The 20,417-nt window shown below is 36.4% G+C and overlaps 1 protein-coding gene and 1 long non-coding RNA gene across 2 annotated transcripts in view; one reads left to right on the top strand and one right to left on the bottom strand.

The window, feature by feature from the left end:
- syne2b (spectrin repeat containing, nuclear envelope 2b) overlaps window positions 1–10,976 on the bottom strand; it is a 96,736-nt gene extending 85,760 nt beyond the window's left edge. The window contains exons 1-19 of the mRNA XM_016536231.1: window positions 10,834–10,976; window positions 10,558–10,638; window positions 8,414–8,475; window positions 6,831–6,926; window positions 6,371–6,448; window positions 5,783–5,875; window positions 5,420–5,616; window positions 5,132–5,331; window positions 4,913–5,013; window positions 4,261–4,344; window positions 2,665–2,778; window positions 2,222–2,359; window positions 1,868–2,032; window positions 1,659–1,771; window positions 1,354–1,522; window positions 1,119–1,215; window positions 737–936; window positions 433–597; window positions 84–221 (exon numbers count right to left, since the gene is read on the bottom strand). Of these exons, the coding sequence (XP_016391717.1) occupies window positions 84–221; window positions 433–597; window positions 737–936; window positions 1,119–1,215; window positions 1,354–1,522; window positions 1,659–1,771; window positions 1,868–2,032; window positions 2,222–2,359; window positions 2,665–2,778; window positions 4,261–4,344; window positions 4,913–5,013; window positions 5,132–5,331; window positions 5,420–5,616; window positions 5,783–5,875; window positions 6,371–6,448; window positions 6,831–6,926; window positions 8,414–8,475; window positions 10,558–10,638; window positions 10,834–10,837 (2,295 nt within the window). The 5' untranslated portion in view covers window positions 10,838–10,976. The remainder of the gene's footprint in view (window positions 1–83; window positions 222–432; window positions 598–736; window positions 937–1,118; window positions 1,216–1,353; window positions 1,523–1,658; window positions 1,772–1,867; window positions 2,033–2,221; window positions 2,360–2,664; window positions 2,779–4,260; window positions 4,345–4,912; window positions 5,014–5,131; window positions 5,332–5,419; window positions 5,617–5,782; window positions 5,876–6,370; window positions 6,449–6,830; window positions 6,927–8,413; window positions 8,476–10,557; window positions 10,639–10,833) is intronic.
- Window positions 10,977–17,128: 6,152 nt separating this feature from the next.
- On the top strand, window positions 17,129–19,709 carry LOC107726588 (uncharacterized). Its single transcript, XR_001638279.1, has 3 exons — window positions 17,129–18,357; window positions 18,456–18,507; window positions 19,405–19,709. It is a non-coding gene; the product is annotated as an uncharacterized LOC107726588 (long non-coding RNA).
- The last annotated feature ends 708 nt before the right edge of the window (window positions 19,710–20,417 follow it).

Here is a 20,417-nt window from a genome sequence, read left to right as displayed (position 1 = left end):
AAAAAACAGAGAATACAAAGTATATATTGTGTGTTTTTATGTATGTGGGAGTGTGTGTGTAAGTATGTGCACACGCTGCATACCTGTAATCTCTTCGTGTAAGTACGTAGTGATCCAGAAACGACCTCCACAGGTTCTTCAATTAACTGAGTGGCCTCCCTTATCAGAGACTGAACTGTCTGAGGACTGGATGGGCCAGCACTGGGCTCCTCAGCTAAAGACTGAAATATGCAACTTGCTTCAAAATACTACAAAAGGCACTCTATTTTATATTTATAGAAGCAAATTATTAACTACAATCTCTGTCCAATGCAATCAGACAAAACAATGTATTGTTCCCTATTAAAGATAAGCAGACTTTTCTTTAATACTTTATTTCATGATTAAGATGGCACATGGAGTATTCAAATTTGAACATGATGGGTAACTTACAAACTGGGCTGTTTTGGCAAAGTCAGCCCAGAGCAGATTTATCTTGCAGAGTTCATCTGAAATAGCACGGCTTGTCTGTGGGTCTGTGACCTCTGTCAAGTAGTTGGCCACCTCATTCAGGTGAGCTTGGCGGGAACTCCACTCTGACATAATTGATAATGTCACCTAGGAAATCAATGGGAGAGGCATGTTTATATTCGGAAAAAAAACACCAACAGCCTTAAAAATATTTGAGTTTTGTCTACCCAGTACATGGATTGAGAGCAACAAAGTAAATTCAAAGTTTTCTCATGTGTTTGTTCACCTCTGTACTCTGTCCGTGTCGCTGGGCACGTGGACCCTGCTCCAGCCATGCTCGCATTGAGGTGTAGATATCACTGTAAGAGTCCCATGCTGCCAACACGCGTCCCATAGTTCCCCTCACCATCCGTACACCCTCCAGAGTCGCTATCACATCTGCTTCCAGATCAGCCACCTGACGATTTACCTGAGTCGAGTCTCCAGCTGAAGCAGACATCAGAATATCAATAATTACTGATTGTTCAATAACAACACTTTTCACAAAAAAGTGCATAGGATGTAAATGTTTAACAGTTTTACAGTTCTTCATACATCTACAGTTTATTTCTTTATTTTATAATTTTATGGTCTTTTAGGAGCATGCATATAAAGTTTCTTTGTATTACCCAAGGCAGCCTTGCTGGTGTATTTGTTCGCGATTAGTTTGAGTCTATGGAGGGCTCCATCCAGCAAAGAAGTCAGCTCCTGTTTGTTCACAGTCTCCTAAAAACATTAATTGTGATCCAAGTATAAAGCATCCATAATTTCAGAGTTTAATGTTAATTGCCAAGCAATGTCCAGCAGCAAATATATTTTTAAAATTCTGTCACTTTATTTGACTTCACAAAAGTTCTCACTCACATTCCAGTCCTGCATTAGCACACGAACAGCCTCCTGGGAAATGTAGGCTCTTTTCCAAGATCGCAGTTTAATGTTGAGTTGATTCAGCAGGTCTAACACTGTGTGTCTGCGCTCACGGTACTCCAGCTTAATACCATGATATTTAGCTGTTACACGGACACTGGTGAACCTGGAAAATGGACGCATACACAAAAATATTAAATAGTTTACTGCATTTCATGAAACAAGAACAGCAATACTGCAAATAAAAGTGATGCTGTTTCATTTGCAATATGACTCATGTCTGATTAAGCAATCAAACTCACCTTCTCTTCATCTCTTCCATCTTGTCTGCTGGCACCAGAGCCTCTCCAAACTCATTTGTGTTTTGAAACATATTAAACCTCTTGATATGATGTGGCATCTCCTCCAAACACACCTGCAGATAAACACACAGGCAGAAATATGACATTACTTACATTTTCATGGCTGAACGGCTCTATAGCCATAATAAAAAGAAGTCAGTCAGTCAAACCTTTAGTAGCTCAAGTTTCTCCCGAGCCTCCTCTGCGGCTCGGGCGTGATCTATTGGCTCGCCCTCTTCTGCAGATAAAACCTCTTCAATACGCAATAACCAGCGGCCTACAGTATCCAGTGGGGATGGAAGGCTCAGGTCCAGCTCTGTTTTATACTCACGTAGCTACACATAGACATAAATTAGCATAAGACTTCTACTGTAGGAATTTCTATTTAGATGACATGCATTTAGACATGTTATGTTTCTGTTTTTCTATTGAGTCTGATGAATCTCAGCGCACAGTCGAATTCTCAAAACCCATAAAATATCAAACAAGTAACACAACAGAGAAAGTTTCTGTGATGCAGTGACCTTCTCAGCAAGAGCATCCCAGGCTCGTCTAAGAGCTTTCTGCTCTGCACTAAGATGAGGAGTCCTCTTCATCGCTGTTAGTAATGGCATTACAGGCCGCCGCTGCTCGTTAAAGGACACAATGAAGGTGTGGAAGACCTGAAACACAAGTAAATAAACATTCATGCAACAAATCTGCAAATGTGTTCAGTTTATTGCCAGGATATTATTACTCAGTATCTCAACACAGTCAATAGATTCAAATAGATGAAATAAAATAATATTTCACAAAATTTGCTGATAAATCAATCAACTCAGCAATCAAAAAATCAATACATAAATGTTCTTTGCTCAAATTCAATAATGTATTTCCCAGAATAACTTGTGCATCTTGTTTCATTCTGCATTATGGACTGTATTCATTAAAATAAAACTATATCAATGTATAAGAATTCAGGTCTTACTTGGTATCTCTCAGCATAGCTCTCTCCTTCAGTGGAGTCCCACCCCTCTATCAGCTCCTGATAGGCCTGATCCAACCAGCATGTGACCTCCTGAGCCTTCTGATTGGCTGAGGTCTGGACAGACAGGAACAAAAAAGAAAGATCAACAGAAACAACAAAAATTGTTTGGCTGCATTTGAAATCGCATACTTCTCTACTTTATAGTAGTCTAAACAGTATGTGAAAAGAGTAGCATGTTTGAATTCATAATTTTCATAAAACAGTAGGTGAAATGTACCCAGATTACTTAGTAAGCAACGCACTGCTAGGGCACATGACAATGACAACATGGCTAATGTGCTGATTTGTGAAATAATTGCTTATTCAAAAGAAGTACCTACTCAGACTCAAAGAGTGTGCGATTTCGAACACAGCCTTTGATTTTTTTATCCATTAATAATTAGTTTATGGTGTCATTATAATCAAGGTATACAAAACAAAAATATTTACATCAATTCAAGTCTTAAGTAAATGATATGGATTAAACAACTCGGCAAGTTAAATACTATTTGCATTATAGACTACTAAACAGTAAAGTAATCAGAGTTTAGTACTGTAGTCCTCTGGAGGAAGCAAGTTCTTAACACAAACCAACTTACTCAGCATGTCTGTAATTAAAATGCTTCAGCTAAGTGCCACGAAAGCTCAGGTTCAGTGTATTAGAATCTTCAAACACAAGAGCTGGTTTATTAAAAAAATTATCTCTTTAATTCCACAGATTATCTCTATAACATCTGGTTTTAATGGATTAGCTCTGTAATTTCTGGGGTTATCTACATAGGCCTAATTGAGTTTACAGTTATCAGCATGTTTATACATGCAAGACACTAGTAGTTACTGAGCAGCACAGGGGGCATCATAAAAGGGGATGGGGTTGATATTTTACCCCAGGAGCAGCTGCTCGAGCTGTCTCAGGTGATTTGGGAGGGCCTGATTTGATTGGACAGGGCATTAACAGGTGAGCCTGATCAGAGAACAGTTCAAGTAAAACAATTACAAAAGTGGACCATAGCAAAAATCAGTCAAACTCTTCAGTCAAAATCAGTCAAAAAGTTTAAAATCATTAAGAACCTCAGATAACATACTTCAACCTAAGATATACACTTTCCTTATATATTCTTATAAATTTAAACCTAAAATCTTGATTATTAAAAGAGAAGCCTAAAAACATGTTATGTGTCAGTACACTTTCAGGAAAAAAAGGTACAAAAGCTGCCGCTGGAGCAGTACCTTTTCAAAAAGTACTGATATGTACCTTTAAGGTATAATCAGTCTTTAGCGGTAAATATGGTACAAAGGTGTAACTTTTGAAAAGGTACCATGTGAGTGACAGCTTTTGTACCTTTTTGAGAGTGTATATACTGCATTTACTCACACACTGGTTTAGGGCTAAACAACAGGCCCGACAAGTCTGAATTAACCTTTCATTGACATTTGTGAATAATCCTAGTAACAAAACAACTAACACACCTTTACAAAACTAAAAGAAAAAAAACTGTTAATTAATGAATCCAGCAGCTAAAACTAAGAGAGAGAGAGACAGGCAGATAGAAGTACCTGTCTTAAAGGTGATGCAGCTATAGAAGGAGTAAATTCTGATGGCAGATTGACAGGAGAGAGGCGCTGAGGAGGAGTGAGATACTAAACCACGATTGAGAGGGAAAAAACAGAAAGAAGAAGAGAACAGAGGAAGAAGAAAAAAAAAGAGATGTGAGAGCATAAAGAGTCACTTGAGCATTTCGATTTACAGTATGAAATGTTGGAGGAATACCGTCCTGTGTGCGTTTTGATATATTATGAATATGATAAATATAAAAACGTCCCCACATATACAGTATAGTAAAACCCAAGAGTGCATGATTTGTGGAAAATTTCTAATTGTGATGACAAAAATTGTGATTACGATTCAACCTAGTAAAACATCTTGAAGAAATAGTTCAAGGAATAGCTGCAACATGAGAGTGAATAAATGATGACAGAACTTAAATTTTTGGCTAAACTATTCCTTACTTCCATTCTTGAGAGTATAGTGTTCACTAGTAAAAATGGTTCAGATGGGCAAAATATTATTTTTATTAAAATAAATAAATGGCAAAGGCATGTGAAAGACCAGATTTAGGGTATAGTCATTGTAAACAGCATAAAAAGTAAATGAGAAAAGTGTACACTTTTGTGTGTGTGTGTGTGCGTGTGTGTGTGTGTGGCTTACCTGCATTTCCTCATCAGAAACAGAAGCATCTTTAGAGTACTGCAGGAACTGAGCAACATATGTCATAATAGACTTTTCATCAGGATCCCTAACATCAACATCTGAAATACAAATACACCATTCTTTTATGAGAATGTCGTATAGAAAACAAAAGCCTAAAATTATCACTGCTTTTTGCATACTATACAACAAAACAACACAGCATAAACACACACTTACCGGCTGGATCTAGTAGTCTGGGGATGTGAAGTTCTCTTTCAGCAATGTGGAAGGCTTCCTCCAGGTTCTGTCTGTTGGTTCTTGTTCGGGCTCTGGTTAGGTCCACAATATTCGGTCTCAGAGCAAGAAGTATCGCCAAAAACACTACACCACTTCTCCAGCTCGCCTTAAAGTCCTTCACATTCAGAGTACAACCAGCCCTGTGAAAAAAGACAGAAAAAGGTAATTGGTTTCATAAAACAGAATCTCACTGTTCCCAAGAATCCCTTCTAGCAGGTTGTTCCTCACTTTTGGCACTGCTCTCTGACCCACAGCAGCAGGGCTTTCTTGGCAGATACGCGGAAACGGGTGTGCAGGGGTGAACCATGGGGTGGCACCGGACTGCTGCGGGCACTGCTGCTGGTCGAACGAGTGTCTAAACTCACCAGTGACTCCAGAGACGACTGACGAGAACTAAAGTTCAATGTGCTGGCCAACTCTTCGATCTAAACAATGTAAAAGACAAATCAGAAAAATCACAAAATTGACAATCGTTCTCCTCAGTTTAGAATATTTGTAGTACATTTTGTATTGGTACACTTTATTAGGACTTCTTAAATCTAATGGTTAATATAACCCAACTCTTTTGTTAGACTGTGACAGTAAACTTACATGAATGTGCATGATGATGGTCCAGACGAGACCCAGAATGATGGAAGGCTTCCCGTCCATGATGTCCGAGACACTGATGTTGACCAGTTTGATCTGCAGGACAAAGATGTTGATAAAGTAACAGATGTTCATATTTCACCTCCATGCAGCAGTGAGCTAAAAGTAATGCTTTTCTTCACACAATCGTGTGAAATGCATGATGTTGGCTGGAGGGGCAAAGAAAAATTTGATTGTTTTTCAAAGCAACACAGAATAATTTTCACTTTCATTAGCCTGTGCTCAGCCTAAGCTCCTCTCTTCACAACAATGGTAACCCCAAAACTCCAACATAATAGAAACTCTTATAAAAAAAGCATGTACACTGGGAACAGAAATCCCCTGAACAAACACAAAAAAAAGCATTAATGTAGTTTCAGCACAAATGGATTAACTTATTACTATTTTTTAAATTATTTTTACAAATTTAAATTGATTGCACACAATTAAATTTGAAAACTTTCTCCTGTGGGAGAAAAAGTCGAATATTGTGTTGATGCATTAATGTGTTGATACATTTCCATGAGTATTTTCCACTGTGGTGCATCTTACCGATTTCCTCTTAAGGAACGCTAGGCCTTTCTCAATGTTTGTTCTGTGCTGAAATGTCCCTCTTCCTTTTTCTCGGCTCTAAAATGAAGGTAGGTTGTGGTTATCACAAAATCACTGCTCATGGTTTTGTAATAGATTGGCATATCTACCAATACTTTGAGTTTATCAATCATGCCACCAAATATCAGCTCAGCTTGTGTTAGTTCCAAATAACCTAGTCAATGGATAGTGCACATTCTTCTGTTTTCAAACATTTTTAAGCAGATATGCAGTATAATTGTGCAAAATAAATATTAATCTCTTCTCAAAATCTACATTAAATGTTGCTGTATTATAGGTGTATAGGTATAGATGTATATATATATATATATATATATATTGGGCAAAGGCCACCTTGTTCTCTAGATATCAGCATAGGTTACTGAAAAATCAGTTGACCATTAATGAATCAGACTCTTACCATTCTCTGACCACTCAACACCTCCAGCAAGTCCAATAGTCTGCTTCCATCTCTTAATTCATTGAAAAGATCCACCACTGTAACTGGGGGACTCCTCTGAGAGAGCAAAATGAAATATTACATATTAAACACCAGAATGCACACAATATATACATTCCTAACTAATCCATACAGGCACAAAAACATTTCTGGGTCATATATCACCTCAAAATTTGGTAACACTTCACTTAAAGCCTTTATGTATAATGCATTAGGGTTATTAAAGGGTATAAGGCATTATAATTATTCATAATGTGCGTTGTAATACATTATATCTTGTTGTAAAGAAGTATAACCAAATTTAAATTCATAGTGTAACAATGAATTGATAAGTGTTATAATGTATTAACTGTGATTACAATAATTCATGAGATTTTAGACATGTCTATAGGACAAATCAAACAAGCTTGTGTGAACTTATCCTGTTGAAACCTTTTACATAAAACCGAGAGCTCCAGGCATTAGTAAATGTTTGCTGGGGATACGGAGAGAAGAGCAGGCAAAAGCACGCACATCGATCTCAACTGGGTGCTCGACCAAAAAACAAGTAGAAATATTTTAGATGCAAAGTCGGCAACACCAAAGCTCCAAAAGTATCAAAAAATGTATTTTTTAAAAAGACTGTCTTACAGCGTGAAGCCTTTTGGATATATACATTAGATACGTTGTCCCCTAGAGGATTAAATGAGGATTTTGATATTCGTCCATTTCTTTAAACATAAGATATCTATCTATATATAATAAATAACGCTTTGTGGTTATTGATTTGTATTTATGTACCCAGGCAGGCATCAATTAATGTCATTAAACAATATTTTGAGAATTACATTTGTGTATTTTGCATAGCTTTATATATGTTCTTGATTTATTTTTATTTTTTGGTTTCTATGTTTTTCTCCTTGGTTGATATGTTATTGTTTTGGTATTATTATTATCACGATAATATTGTATGGTCATGTGACCTTTGATCACCTGGAGGTAGGCTTATAAAGTTTGCAATATCAGTGTTGTTCATTTGTCTGATGAAGAGCCTGCGTGCTCGAAACGTCACATATGCTATGCGACAGTCTTTTTAAAAAATACATTTTTTGATACGGAGAGAAGAGCATTGTGAAATTATCTAAAATAACACCTCTTATACGTCCTCTGTTCATACACGTAAGATGTCAAGCCATGACAAACTGATCGTGTCATTTGCTCACTTTATAAGTAGCTGTGGGTGTGAATATGTGTGTCCACAAGCGTGTGTGCTGACCAACTCCTGTTGCTGTCTGTCTTTCTGGCCCATGTCTGAGAAGATTATATTTACTCCCTGCCCACCCCTCATTCCCTCTCCGCTATTGGAGAACCTGCAGGAATGACCTCTACCAAAAAAACCTCTCCATGTCGGTCATTTATCTGTAATTTAGTTGCATTTACTCACTGTCAATATACACTTGATTAAAAATAATGCAAGTGAAATCCATGATGATTCAGATAAACACAACATCACTATTACAGCTTTTCTAAGTCAGGTTTAGGAGCTCTTGAACTTTGAACCTCACCTTAGACAGCTGGGCATTGATCCAGTTCGTGAAGGTTCTTTTCTGAATTTGCTCCTGCTCAACTGAAGGCAAAACAGAGAGGAGAACATTATGAAAACCAGCATGTAGAAACAAAGGGAGTGAACACACCTTATACAACTACACACATGATTTGCAGGATTGAATCGCTATGTGCTGTGTTCAAATCAATTCAAACGATGTATAAGAATAGATCTTATAAAAGCATGAGGACGAAACAGGTGCATTTGTATTCAACCATAACATTTTGGAGGGTATAATGACAATGGACAGGTTTGTCTTTGGCAATTTTAATACATGAAATGTGTATCAATGGCATAACCTTTTACCCCAATAAAATTAAATAACATGTTTTAATCTGTAGAAGAATAAACATGTATGTAAACACTGGAAAAAACACTTGTTTGAGAGTGAATTCATTCATTCTTTCATCCAACTTTTGTCATAATAATTTGCATACGCTCCACATACATGAAATGCAATACAGACCTAAAAGTAGTCACATCAAATAGAGTGCCGTTTACGTTTACCGTTATAAAGTTCCACAAAGTCATTGAGCTCATCAGCTGTGTGAAGAACATCTTTCTCCCCCATTCTCTCACAATCCACTTCTTCCATTCTTCTTCTTAAACAAGGACCTTAAAATCTCTCACAATATGACCAAGTCTACACCACTGTTTTCTCAGTGTTGACAACTCTCCTCTCAATGAACACGTGAAATCTTCAACCACTGTTTCTGAAAAACCAATAAGACAAACCTGACTGCCAACCTGACTCACTCTGCCAGCCTGCGGTGATTCTAAAAGAGCTCTCCCTCATTAACTGCTAAACATGGCCATCACTATGAATAAGACTCTCAGGCCAGTTATCAGAATAATGTCTCAGAGATGTGGCTCTTGACCGACTGACCCATAAAGAGAATGAGAGAATGTGCGTTTGAATAGTTTCCTTGACAAGACTGGAAGGGTTTGACAATCACTGTTCACACACTCCTGTATCAGCAGCACAGGATGAGGGAAAGCTTTGAAATGGTTAAAGTTATCAGCTGACACCCACGCTAAGTTTCCTAGGGATTTATTTAGAGTTCAGCTATCAAATACTAACACGCTTTTACACTTGACACAGTTGACCCACGGTCATTTCTACCCTGGAAACTGATATGTCAAGCACTGAAGAAGTACATAATACTGTACATAATACACAATAGGTAAAAGAAACCTGCAGAAAAACTGAAAAAAGACCCATAACAAAGGTAACCATCTTGTGAACGTATTTTCTATTAGTAATAAAAATAAACATTTGTTTATATAGACTTTTATCACTCTGATATGTTTCAGTCAAATGTAATTAATGACATTTATTAATGACATCCATCTGTTGTCTTTAAAAATGAAACTGCATGTTGCTCGTGTTGCTGTTACGCAAGACAGAAACTGACACAGGGATCAGATTCAGTTCCTGGGATTTGTCACACACCAGAGACCTAGTCCAAAAAAATGAATCATATCTAACAGACAACAATGAAAAAGAGGCCAAAAGAATATAGGGAATGAAATTAGTGAGGCAAGTGCAGCGAGGGAAAAATTGTGACAGACACACAAACTCAAAAACTGAACCAGGCAAGTTGTCGATTCACCTCAGAAAGAAACAAAATCCTCCCAGCAAACACTCCCCTTTACTGGTGACCTAATTCAAATGAACTCTACAGAAACACAATGACAGAAAAGACTGGAATGTTTCCATTGAACAAAGTTCATATCATATAATCTAATTTGTTTTGGGAGGTGCAGTTCTTAACTCGTTAGAGACAACACCTCCCTTTGAGAGAACAAGAGAGGGAGGGGAAACAATAGTGAAACCATAGAGAAGATAAAAAAAAGAAAAGACACAGAAAATGAATGACAGCTTTTGACTGACACTTCATTCAGGCGGGACAGATACGATGAACAAATGACTTTTGTAATGACTCATAGTAATAGTGAAGTAAAATCAAGTACATTACTAGAACTGATTACTGTATCCTGAAAGAACTCTTTCAAGACAATATTGAACACTTATTTTATTTTTAAAAATCTATTTTCTATAAGTTTGCTTATTTTTTTTGATACATATTATGTGCACCTCACCTTGTGATGCATGTTTCTTCTTAGGAGACCTTTCAGATGGGTGTTCAACCCCGACAAAATGAGGCAACTTCTTTTTGTTGTCTTTTAAGGAGACATCAACAGTGGTGATTGCACAATGATGTTCAGACGTGCATGATAGAATAATATTAATGTCAGTTAAAAATGCACTAAATGTTATTTTTATTATTGCACACTGTCTGGTCTATCTACTTTCAGCATTTTGCAAAAGAGGAACAACATTATTTTTAACTAATTTCAAACCAATTACAAACTCACCCATGCTGCTGTCAGCAGATTTGCTATCCCAGAATTCCCTGTATTATCATCAGTTGTTGCATGTTGAAGTGTGCAGCAACAGAAATGTTTCAGAAACCAGCCTCATCTTGCAATACAGCAAAGCAGTGCGAAACTCCCGCATTGAAATACTGGAGAACATGTGTTAGCTGTAGAACTGAAAAGTACCGTAGACACACGGCACAACTTGCCTGGTGACCTTTAGCGAAGTAATTCAGGATCAGTGCCAGTACTGCAGGTTTCAAAAAAAGCTCCACCTTTTACTTATGCTAAAAGAAACGCACACAGCATGTCCACACAGGTGCTGATTAACGCTTCTCCTAATGCAGTTCTACGGTATCCTCAGGGCTCCAGCAGTGATCAACATGTTAAGACATCAATTATTCACTGATTCTTGAGACATGAAACAAATATTGTGCAACACAATTTCACCTGCTATCCGTTTTTAGTCATTTACACTGATTTTTTTATTTCATTTCAGAAAACCAACAGAAAAAAATGACCAAAGTCATAATGTATGTTTTTTCTAATGATTTAAAAACGACAGAATGAGAATAAGTAGCCTGAAAACACATTAAAACATCAGTTCTTGGCAACTGAACAACCCCTCGACTCCACAAAGGAGCAGTGAGCAATTATGTTTTTTCAGAAGTAATTGCCTAAATTATGTTCATTAAAGGAATAGTTCATTTAAAAAAATTACAATTTGCTGGAAAGTTACTCGCCCTCAGGCCAACCGAGAAGTGGATGAGGTTTTTTTTCTTCTTTTTTCTAGAAATCTAGCATTACATCATTTGCTCACAAATGGGTGCCATCAGAATGAGAGTCTAAGCAGCTGATAAAAACATCACAATAATCCACAAGCAATCCACATGACTCTAGTCCATAAATTAACAATAATAAACCAGTGCTTCTGGTTAAAATACGAGGCCTGTATCCATAATATTGCTTTCTCCTGGGAAAATGTCATCCTGTCTGAATCAGGAGAGAAATATGCACAGATCCAGGCCAGCACCACTTACCAGTGAAAAAGAAAACATTCCCAAACAGTTCTAAACAAATGTGTTGGTGGAATTTGATTTAAGAGGACAACAGGGGAGGACTTTTCCACTGAACAAAGCATTATTATCAATTGTGGAGTCATATTTTGTCCAGAAGCAAGAAAATGCCTTAATGTTGGATTAGTTTCTTACAAACATGCAGCTTTTCTCTTCACAAGATGTTAACTGGTGGACTGTAGTTGTGTTGATTACATTATTGTGATGGTTTTATCAGCTGTTTGAACTGTCATTCTGACGGCACCCATTCACTGCAGAGAATCCACTGGTGAGAAAGTGATGCAATGCTAAAACTATCCAAATCTGTTCCGATCAAGAAACAAACTTATCTACATTTTGGCCTGAGGGTGAGTACATCTTCAACAAATTTAAATTTTTGGGTGAACTATTCCTTATCTACACATCCATATTACTTTACTCTCAAAACAACAACAACAAAGACACTACAACAGAGACAGCGAAGATTTTTGTGGATTAAAAAAAAATGAATTACCCACACCCTGTATTCTAGAAAAACACTTTTGTGCAACTCTTCATGACTCAGGGCAACAGAACTTTAATTACATCTGTCTGTTACCAAACAATCTGCAAAACACGTGACCATGCATTATTTATGCCTTATTTAAGTCACAGCATAATGTGTTTGGGTGTATGTATGCGTGAGAGAGAGATCTCGAGAGAGATTTTAACCCATATCATTTGGCGTCACCAATAAATCACTTTAATCTGCTTTTGAATAAACAGATGAAGAAGTTTGTTGAATGAATAAATAAATGAATGAATGAATTCATAGAATCATCCATGAAGTCCAAACAAGAAGTGAAAATTATTGCAATATATACAATTCGATACTGTCAAACCTATAACAGATAATGACACACCAAATCAGATATGAGCAACATTTTATTTTAGTTTTATGCTCAATAAAAGCTTCAATCTGACCTTGCAGTAGTATGTGGACATCATCGATGTCCAGTGGGAGCGAGCCACGTTCATCGGGCAGGTCTCTGGATGTCCTTTGTGACGTCATGGTTCCCACGGAGAGAGGTCAGTGGAGAACAACCTGAGGCATTGCAGCATCTGTGGAGAGGACAGATGATGTCTTAGCCGTCCAGGTTTACACTCTTAAGAATAAAGGTGTTATCACAAAATGGTGTTTTCACAGATACCATATAAGAACTATTTTTGATTCTCCAAAAGAACCTTTGAGTGAATCTTTTTTCTTAGTGTGAAGAACATTTAAAAAAAACTTTCAAATCTTTCTTTAATAATACACTCTTAAAAATAAAGGTGCTTCACGATGCCATAGAAGAAGAACCTTTTAGTCTAAATGGTTCCATAAAGAACCTTTAATATCTGAAGAACCTTTCTGTTTCACAAAAGGTTCTTTGTGGCGAAAGAAGGTTCTTCAGATTATAAAAAGGTAAGAAAGAGATGGTTCTTTAAAGAACCATCTCTTTCTTACCTTTTTATAATCTGAAGAACCTTCTTTCGCCACAAAGAACCTTTTGTGAAACAGAAAGGTTCTTCAGATATTAAAGGTTCTTTATGGAACCATTTAGACTAAAAGGTTCTTCTTCTATGGCATCGCTGTGAAGAACCTTTTGAAGCACCTTTATTTTTAAGAGTGTAACATTCCTTTGACACAGGGTCCTTTCTGTCATGCATTTTTGACTCTGTAACTATTATTAAATGCTTGTTTGGTAATTTAAGGAAGCATTTCTATAAGAAGGGTATACTAGACTTACAGAAATATGATACAATATTGTCAAGCTGATTATTTATAAAATAACTTTTTTATACAATCTTTTGAAAATAGGAATTCCATTGCTAATACTGGTTGTTTATGCTGTTATTTCCCTGCCAAAAATTAATTTGAGGACATGTCAGTTGAAAAATCAATAAACTGAGTACTACTGAAAGCAATATTCTCAAAATATAAAGTTTCATTTGAAACATTTTTGGCTGGTTTTTCATATTAGAGGTCATAGAAACCAAAGACTATAGAATACCCAAGACATGTCACTCCCTGTATGGTTTTGCCTTAAAGGGACTTTGATTAGAAACACAGAAATAACTGAGTTCCATAGTGTATTTTGTGTGTGTGTTTAATATTTTATCCATTGTATTAAGACACATATGATGAGGAAACTGAACATACTGAATGTACTGCACAGTATGACCATTAAGTTCCTGTGGGTAGACACCTAAAGCAATGGCACACTCTGGGGAGCCAAAACTGCCATTTTTTCAGAATCTGTGAGGCATGTTTAAATTTATCAGCATAAAGATTAAAGATTAAGGACCGGTTTCATAGACAGGGTTTAGCCTAAACCAGGATTAAGCCATAGTTCAATTAGGACATTTAAGTAATTTTTATAAACATGCCTTAGAAAAAAGCATTACTGGTGTTCATCTTAAGACAAAACAAAGGCACTGACATGTTTTCAGATCAGTCAGTGCAAGTTTCTTTCAGTTGAAACAGCTCAGATTTACATTTTAGTCTAGGACTAGGCTTAAGCCTTGTCTGTGAAACTGGGGGTATAAGTGTTGGATAAACACAAATTTCTCAAACAAACAGTAAAATCAGAAAGTCATGGCAAAATGTCATTGCATCAATCGTTCTGTGACCATGTGAATGCGTGTCCTTGCAGCAGAACGTGACTCTGTTAGAGAACAGAGGGGTGGAAGAATGTGTGCTATCCTGAGCTGGACTCACAGGAACAAGAACACAGAGAGAACGAGAGTGCACATACTGGCATAATAATGTGCAATGAAAACACAGCAGGCATTAACACAGACCGGACACATTCCCAGAGATCAAACAAATCTGTGCATTATGTCTGAATCTGAGTGCTGGGATCACAGTCAAATCACACTAAATGACTAAGAGAGTTACATGGAAACTTCATCCACATGAACTCACCACAACAGCATCTAAAGCATTTCACACGTACAGAACGCAACACTCCCACAGGACAATCACCTAAGCAGAGCACAGACAATTATTTTATGAGAACATACGTCACTATGCCTATCCTGACAACTACAAAAACACTGACAAAGAAGTGAAGTGTCTAAAACTGCCTTTGAACATGACACTGGGCATGATATAACTATTCACCCAGAAGGAAGAATTGATTACCCAAATTTTTAATTAAGCTTTTTAAGCAGCTCTTTTCCAGAACTAGCTACAGTAACGTGACTATTTTGGACGAACTATTCCTTTAAACCACCTATGTTTTTATATTTATAACAGAAATCATTGTCAAAACAATAAGTAACAGTGCTCATCCCTCTAAGAGACACTAAGCTAGTGCAAGTAACTCTTAGCAGGTTGGCATAAAGTGGCATACCAAGTCAATGGCAAAAAATTGCATATACAGTATTATCTCTATAATAATAGTAACGTATGTTATTATTTTTATTTAAATTGTTAAAGACGTTTCAGTTTAATGTAATGAGTATTTATCAGAGTTGCATGCATAGGCAGCAGAAGCGTTCCGCACGCGGTCAAGAATAACCAGCGTGACCTCTGACACACGAAATGCCTTGAGCTCGAGGGGGGCGTTGCGTGGGACCCAAAATAGCGCTGGCTCGGGCACGCGTTACAACAAGTACGGCACAATATAACACGTCAATATCAATATCAACTATCAAACACATACAGTATACAGTTCTACTGCGTGGTATGGCTTTACAACAGTACTCTTTTAAACTGAGAGCCTATTCAGTAGGCTATAGCCTAGGCCTATTATAGGCTATAAAGTGGCATTAGCCTATATATATATATATATATATTTTTTTTTTTTTGAATTTAGGCTATATTATAGTATTGATATAACGTTTTGAACTCTCAGAACAAATTTAATAACAACAAAGACAATTAATACATTAAAATAAACATGGTGTTAAAACGATTGAATCCGAGTTATGCGTTATTCATTGACCTTAGATTTGTTAAGGTGGGTCTGTTCAGAAAAACTCAAACTCTACTTACATGTTTTGCAAAGTATGAAACTGTCTTTAAATGTCCACTTGCACCACTGTTGAATGTTTTCCGTCGTCAACTACAATAACTACAAATACAAATCGTTAGGGAGTTCATATTACTGCGTGTATTACTGCAAGTGAAGCTCGTATATTTCCTCCCGTTCCCAGCTGAGCTCACCGGGAGAAGCGACCACCGGGCGGCGGAGTGAAACCCGACGCGCCCGCGGGGGTCTCTAATTATAACGACCACTCAGGGCAGTGCGTGGACCTAAAGGAGTAGGCTAGCAGACAACCCAGTAAATTAACCCCTCTGTATCTTATGAGGGTTTTTGTACAGGTCACCTACCAATGCTTTAGCCACTCAGAGGGAAGTCAAAACAGGGTTGAAAGTTAAAAGTCAATGCAAGTTTCAAACAAGTTGGCTATATCTACTATAGGAATTCAACATTGGATTTCAACAAAGTTTCAGTATTGATAAATGTTAAAATGCATGACTAAATGGGGTCACATTATCAAAATGTAGGTAAAATGTATCTAGAAAATGCGTTAATTTTCGATTGTCCATATCGGAGAAGTCACTTTCAAACCAATTTGAACACTTGCGAAATCTGGCCGAAGTGGTGGCCAAAATTATTAGAATACTTGTATTTTCACCAGCTAAAAATGGTTTTAAGTCAGTTATTTCTATCTTTTAAATAAGATTATTCAGTCTTAGTGTTTTTGTAAACTTTGTCTGGGTTCTTTATGGTAGAAACAAAGGGAGAAAGAGAGAGAGGAACAAGACTTTGTGGCAAGGTGACTGTATCCTGTATTTATTTTAACGTAATTAAAATCTGTGAAGATTTCAGCGTATATATATATATATATATTGTGGTCAAAATTATTACAGCACTAGTATTTTCACCAGCTAAAAATTGTTTCAAGTCAGTTATTTCTATCTTTTGCTGTAGTGTGTCAGTAAAAAATATCAGTTTACATTCCCAAACATTCATTTTGCCATTAATTGTAGGCTAATAGGCACTTGTGTAAAAAATGAGGAAAATGAGGATGCTGCCAAAAATAATGTCATAAATAGATTTTCTTTATCAATTAACTTCTATTAACTAAATTAAATCAACATTTAGTGTGACCATCCTTTGCATTTAAAGCAGCTTTTGCCCTAGGTGCACTTGCGCAATAGTTTTTCAGGTAGCTTTGCAAAGAGGTCTTTCTTGAAGCATCTTGGAGACGTTGCCACAGCTCTTCTGGAATAACTGACTTAAAACCACTTTTTAGCTGGTAAAAATACTAATGTAATTTTACAATTACTCATATATGTTTATATTTATTAATTAATCATACGAAGCCTATTAAAGAAGCCAAAATGTATTGCATAATTCTCACTGAATAGCCCGCCAGTGTATACATATACAGGATGTGGATACTGATGCAGAACTAAAGGGAGATGCTGCGGGACAACATGATCACTATGTGAGTCAAATTCTTTGTAATTAGATCAAATTGACCACTGGGTGTCATAATTTTAGAAAAGTTTGTTTGACGTTACTTGAAGATGGTCTCAGTTTATATTATTTAGTGTAAACAAGTAGGCTAGTGTTTTGTGTGCATCTTTGTACAAATATAGCTAATATATATTCTGTATTGTGCATGATAAGCTAGGCAATATGTGTTTTACCAGCAGTTTTGTTTCTGTTCTACTGTTGTTTTCTATGCCTGTTTGTCATTCATGAAATCCAAACACATTCAATGCCATTTTTTCTAATTTAAGGGGGAAAAAAGAATAAAGAATATAATAAAGAAAATGATTTTCAGAGAAAATTAACTCAGCAAAATTGTCATCCTGGCCCCTCAGGTGTCAATTATATCAGACCTTTCTGGAAAATCACTTCTTAGATTTTGCCACCATGTTGTCATGGAAAGTATCTGACTAAACTCTAACTGTTTGGAGCCTGACGTCTCATTTAACCTGTCCTGACACCTCCTGGAGCCAGGACTAACCACAACCCACAAGATGGATGGATGAATAAATGAATACATGGATTAGAGGATGAATGTGTTTCCCATTCTCTTCCATGTGGATGACTCCGAACAAAAGGAGGTTCTTTTCTCTTCATTAAGTTAATGGATGTACGGCTGATGTACCTGAGCAGCAGGTAAGACATGCACAGATTTCAGAGCCTGAGGGGCTAAATCAATCTCCACACACATGGACTCACCGGCTCCTTCCTTGTTTGTCTTTGGTCTTATGTGACATCTCTTTATTACTGCTGGATGCAGTTGGTGCTATAGAGACAGCCCCATGTGTTTTAGGTGGGGTTGGCAGCGCCATTTCTAATAAATTACAGATTTGTGCAAGTTCAGTGTCAGAGGAACTTCAGGAGAGGTGATATCAGGACTGGAAGTGAGATTTCTCGCTGATTCTGGAGAGTTTAGCTGTGCTGCATCTGTCATCCAGGTATCTTTGACCTTGCTGAAACTAAGAAGACAAACAGAAGATAAGTGAGATTTGTGTTTTATTAATTATTTTATTAATTACTGTTATTTTGTAAACAGATCCACAGTCACTGGAACCAGCAATGGCTCCTCTGAGGTCTGGAGCACAGGGGTGAGAAACTTGAATACTCCTTTTTACAGCTCTTTATGGAAATTATATTTTGTTATATCTTATCATAGTTTAAAAATGTAATTTTTATGATTGATTTTTCAAGGGTAAAACAGTAAAACGATAATGAAAAATACATAAAAATCCAAATTTTGGATTTTGTAAGATTTCAATCAAAATGAAACTAAAATTGTGAAATCTTATTACAATGTAAAATGTATTTCCTACTTTAATATCATTTAAAATGCAATTTATTTCTTGTGATACCAAAGCTGAATTTTCAGTGTCACATGATCCTTCTAATATGGATCAATAAAATCATTCTTCTTATCATCTGTGTTGAAAACATTGAGACGTAATGTTTTTCTGTGCAAACTGTGAATTTTTTTATTCTTTGATGAATAGAATGTTAAAATTATCTATTTGAAATAGAATTATAATTGTCTTTACTGTCACTTTGGCCAATATAATGCACCTGTGTTGAAAACATTGAGACGTAATGTTTTTCTGTGCAAACTGTGCATTTTTTTATTCTTTGATGAATAGAATGTTAAAATTATCTATTTGAAATAGAATTATAATTGTCTTTACTGTCACTTTGGCCAAAATAATGCACACCTGATGTATCAGAGTCTAAAAAAACGACCTCTTTTGAATGGTAGTGTACATGCTAGGAATGATACAAATTTTACAAAACAGTTTTAATGTGATCTTTATACTGTATAAGTAACGTTAAAAGAAAAACAGCTGTTTTCATGGATCATTACAACTCATATTATACACTTGCTATGTTAATCAAAAGTAATTGCTTGATTTTTTGCAACCTACAGAGCATTTAACACTTAATCACTCTTCTGAGACATGCGGCCTCATCATGAACTCTTATTCTTTCTCTGGTAGACTGTCTCCTGTAACTCTGTGCTGTGTGACACTGGCTGTTTGGCTGTGTTGTAGCGCTCAAACTGAGGCTTCTGTGCTCAACCTGAAGCGTTTCATCGGCTGTGCAGTCAGAGAATTTACCTTTCTGGCCCGTAAGCCGGGATGCAGTGGGCTGCACATCACCACTGATGCCTGCTGGGGACGCTGTGAGACCTGGGAAGTAAGACTGATATTATTAGCCTGTGACAAACATATACTCACATAAAAAGAGAGAAGAGCTTTTGCAGCACACCAGCAATGTGATCAATACTTAATCAAAATGATATAAAAAAAAAAAATGTCAAGGTGATAATACTTTATTACAAGAAATTTCAATTATTTAACAGGGTTTTATAATTCTCTAATATATCAAATTAAACCCCATATACTGTATATGACATAGTAGCTTAAATAATAGACAAGGTGATTTTGCTTTTATACAAACTGAAGCAGCTAAAGGTTTGACGGTTTCACAAAAATCCAAAGATAATATGTTAGAGTTTGTATTTATTTAGCAAAATAATTTGCATTTGCATTATTGATTGCGTTTGTAGGATTGGATTGTGTTTTAATTTTACACATAGAGCAGCTGAAATCACTTTGGGAACAGAACTCACTTTGACCCAAATAATCATTTTCCGAGAAAAAAAAAAACTGAACAGCTTTTCATTTAGTGCTCTTAAAAGAGAGAGGCGGAAATGTATTTCCTACTTTAATATCATTTAAAATGCAATTTATTTCTTGTGATACCAAAGCTGAATTTTCAGTGTCACATGATCCTTCTAATATGGATCAATAAAATCATTCTTCTTATCATCTGTGTTGAAAACATTGAGACGTAATGTTTTTCTGTGCAAACTGTGAATTTTTTTATTCTTTGATGAATAGAATGTTAAAATTATCTATTTGAAATAGAATTATAATTGTCTTTACTGTCACTTTGGCCAAAATAATGCACACCTGATGTATCAGAGTCTAAAAAAACGACCTCTTTT

The sequence above is a fragment of the Sinocyclocheilus rhinocerous genome, unplaced genomic scaffold, assembly GCF_001515625.1.
Source record: "Sinocyclocheilus rhinocerous isolate Xijiao unplaced genomic scaffold, SAMN03320098_v1.1 scaffold4019, whole genome shotgun sequence".
In the NCBI taxonomy this organism is placed as follows: domain Eukaryota; kingdom Metazoa; phylum Chordata; class Actinopteri; order Cypriniformes; family Cyprinidae; genus Sinocyclocheilus; species Sinocyclocheilus rhinocerous.
Note: the sequence above shows the minus strand (reverse complement) of the source record. Positions and strands in the feature narration are given on the sequence as shown.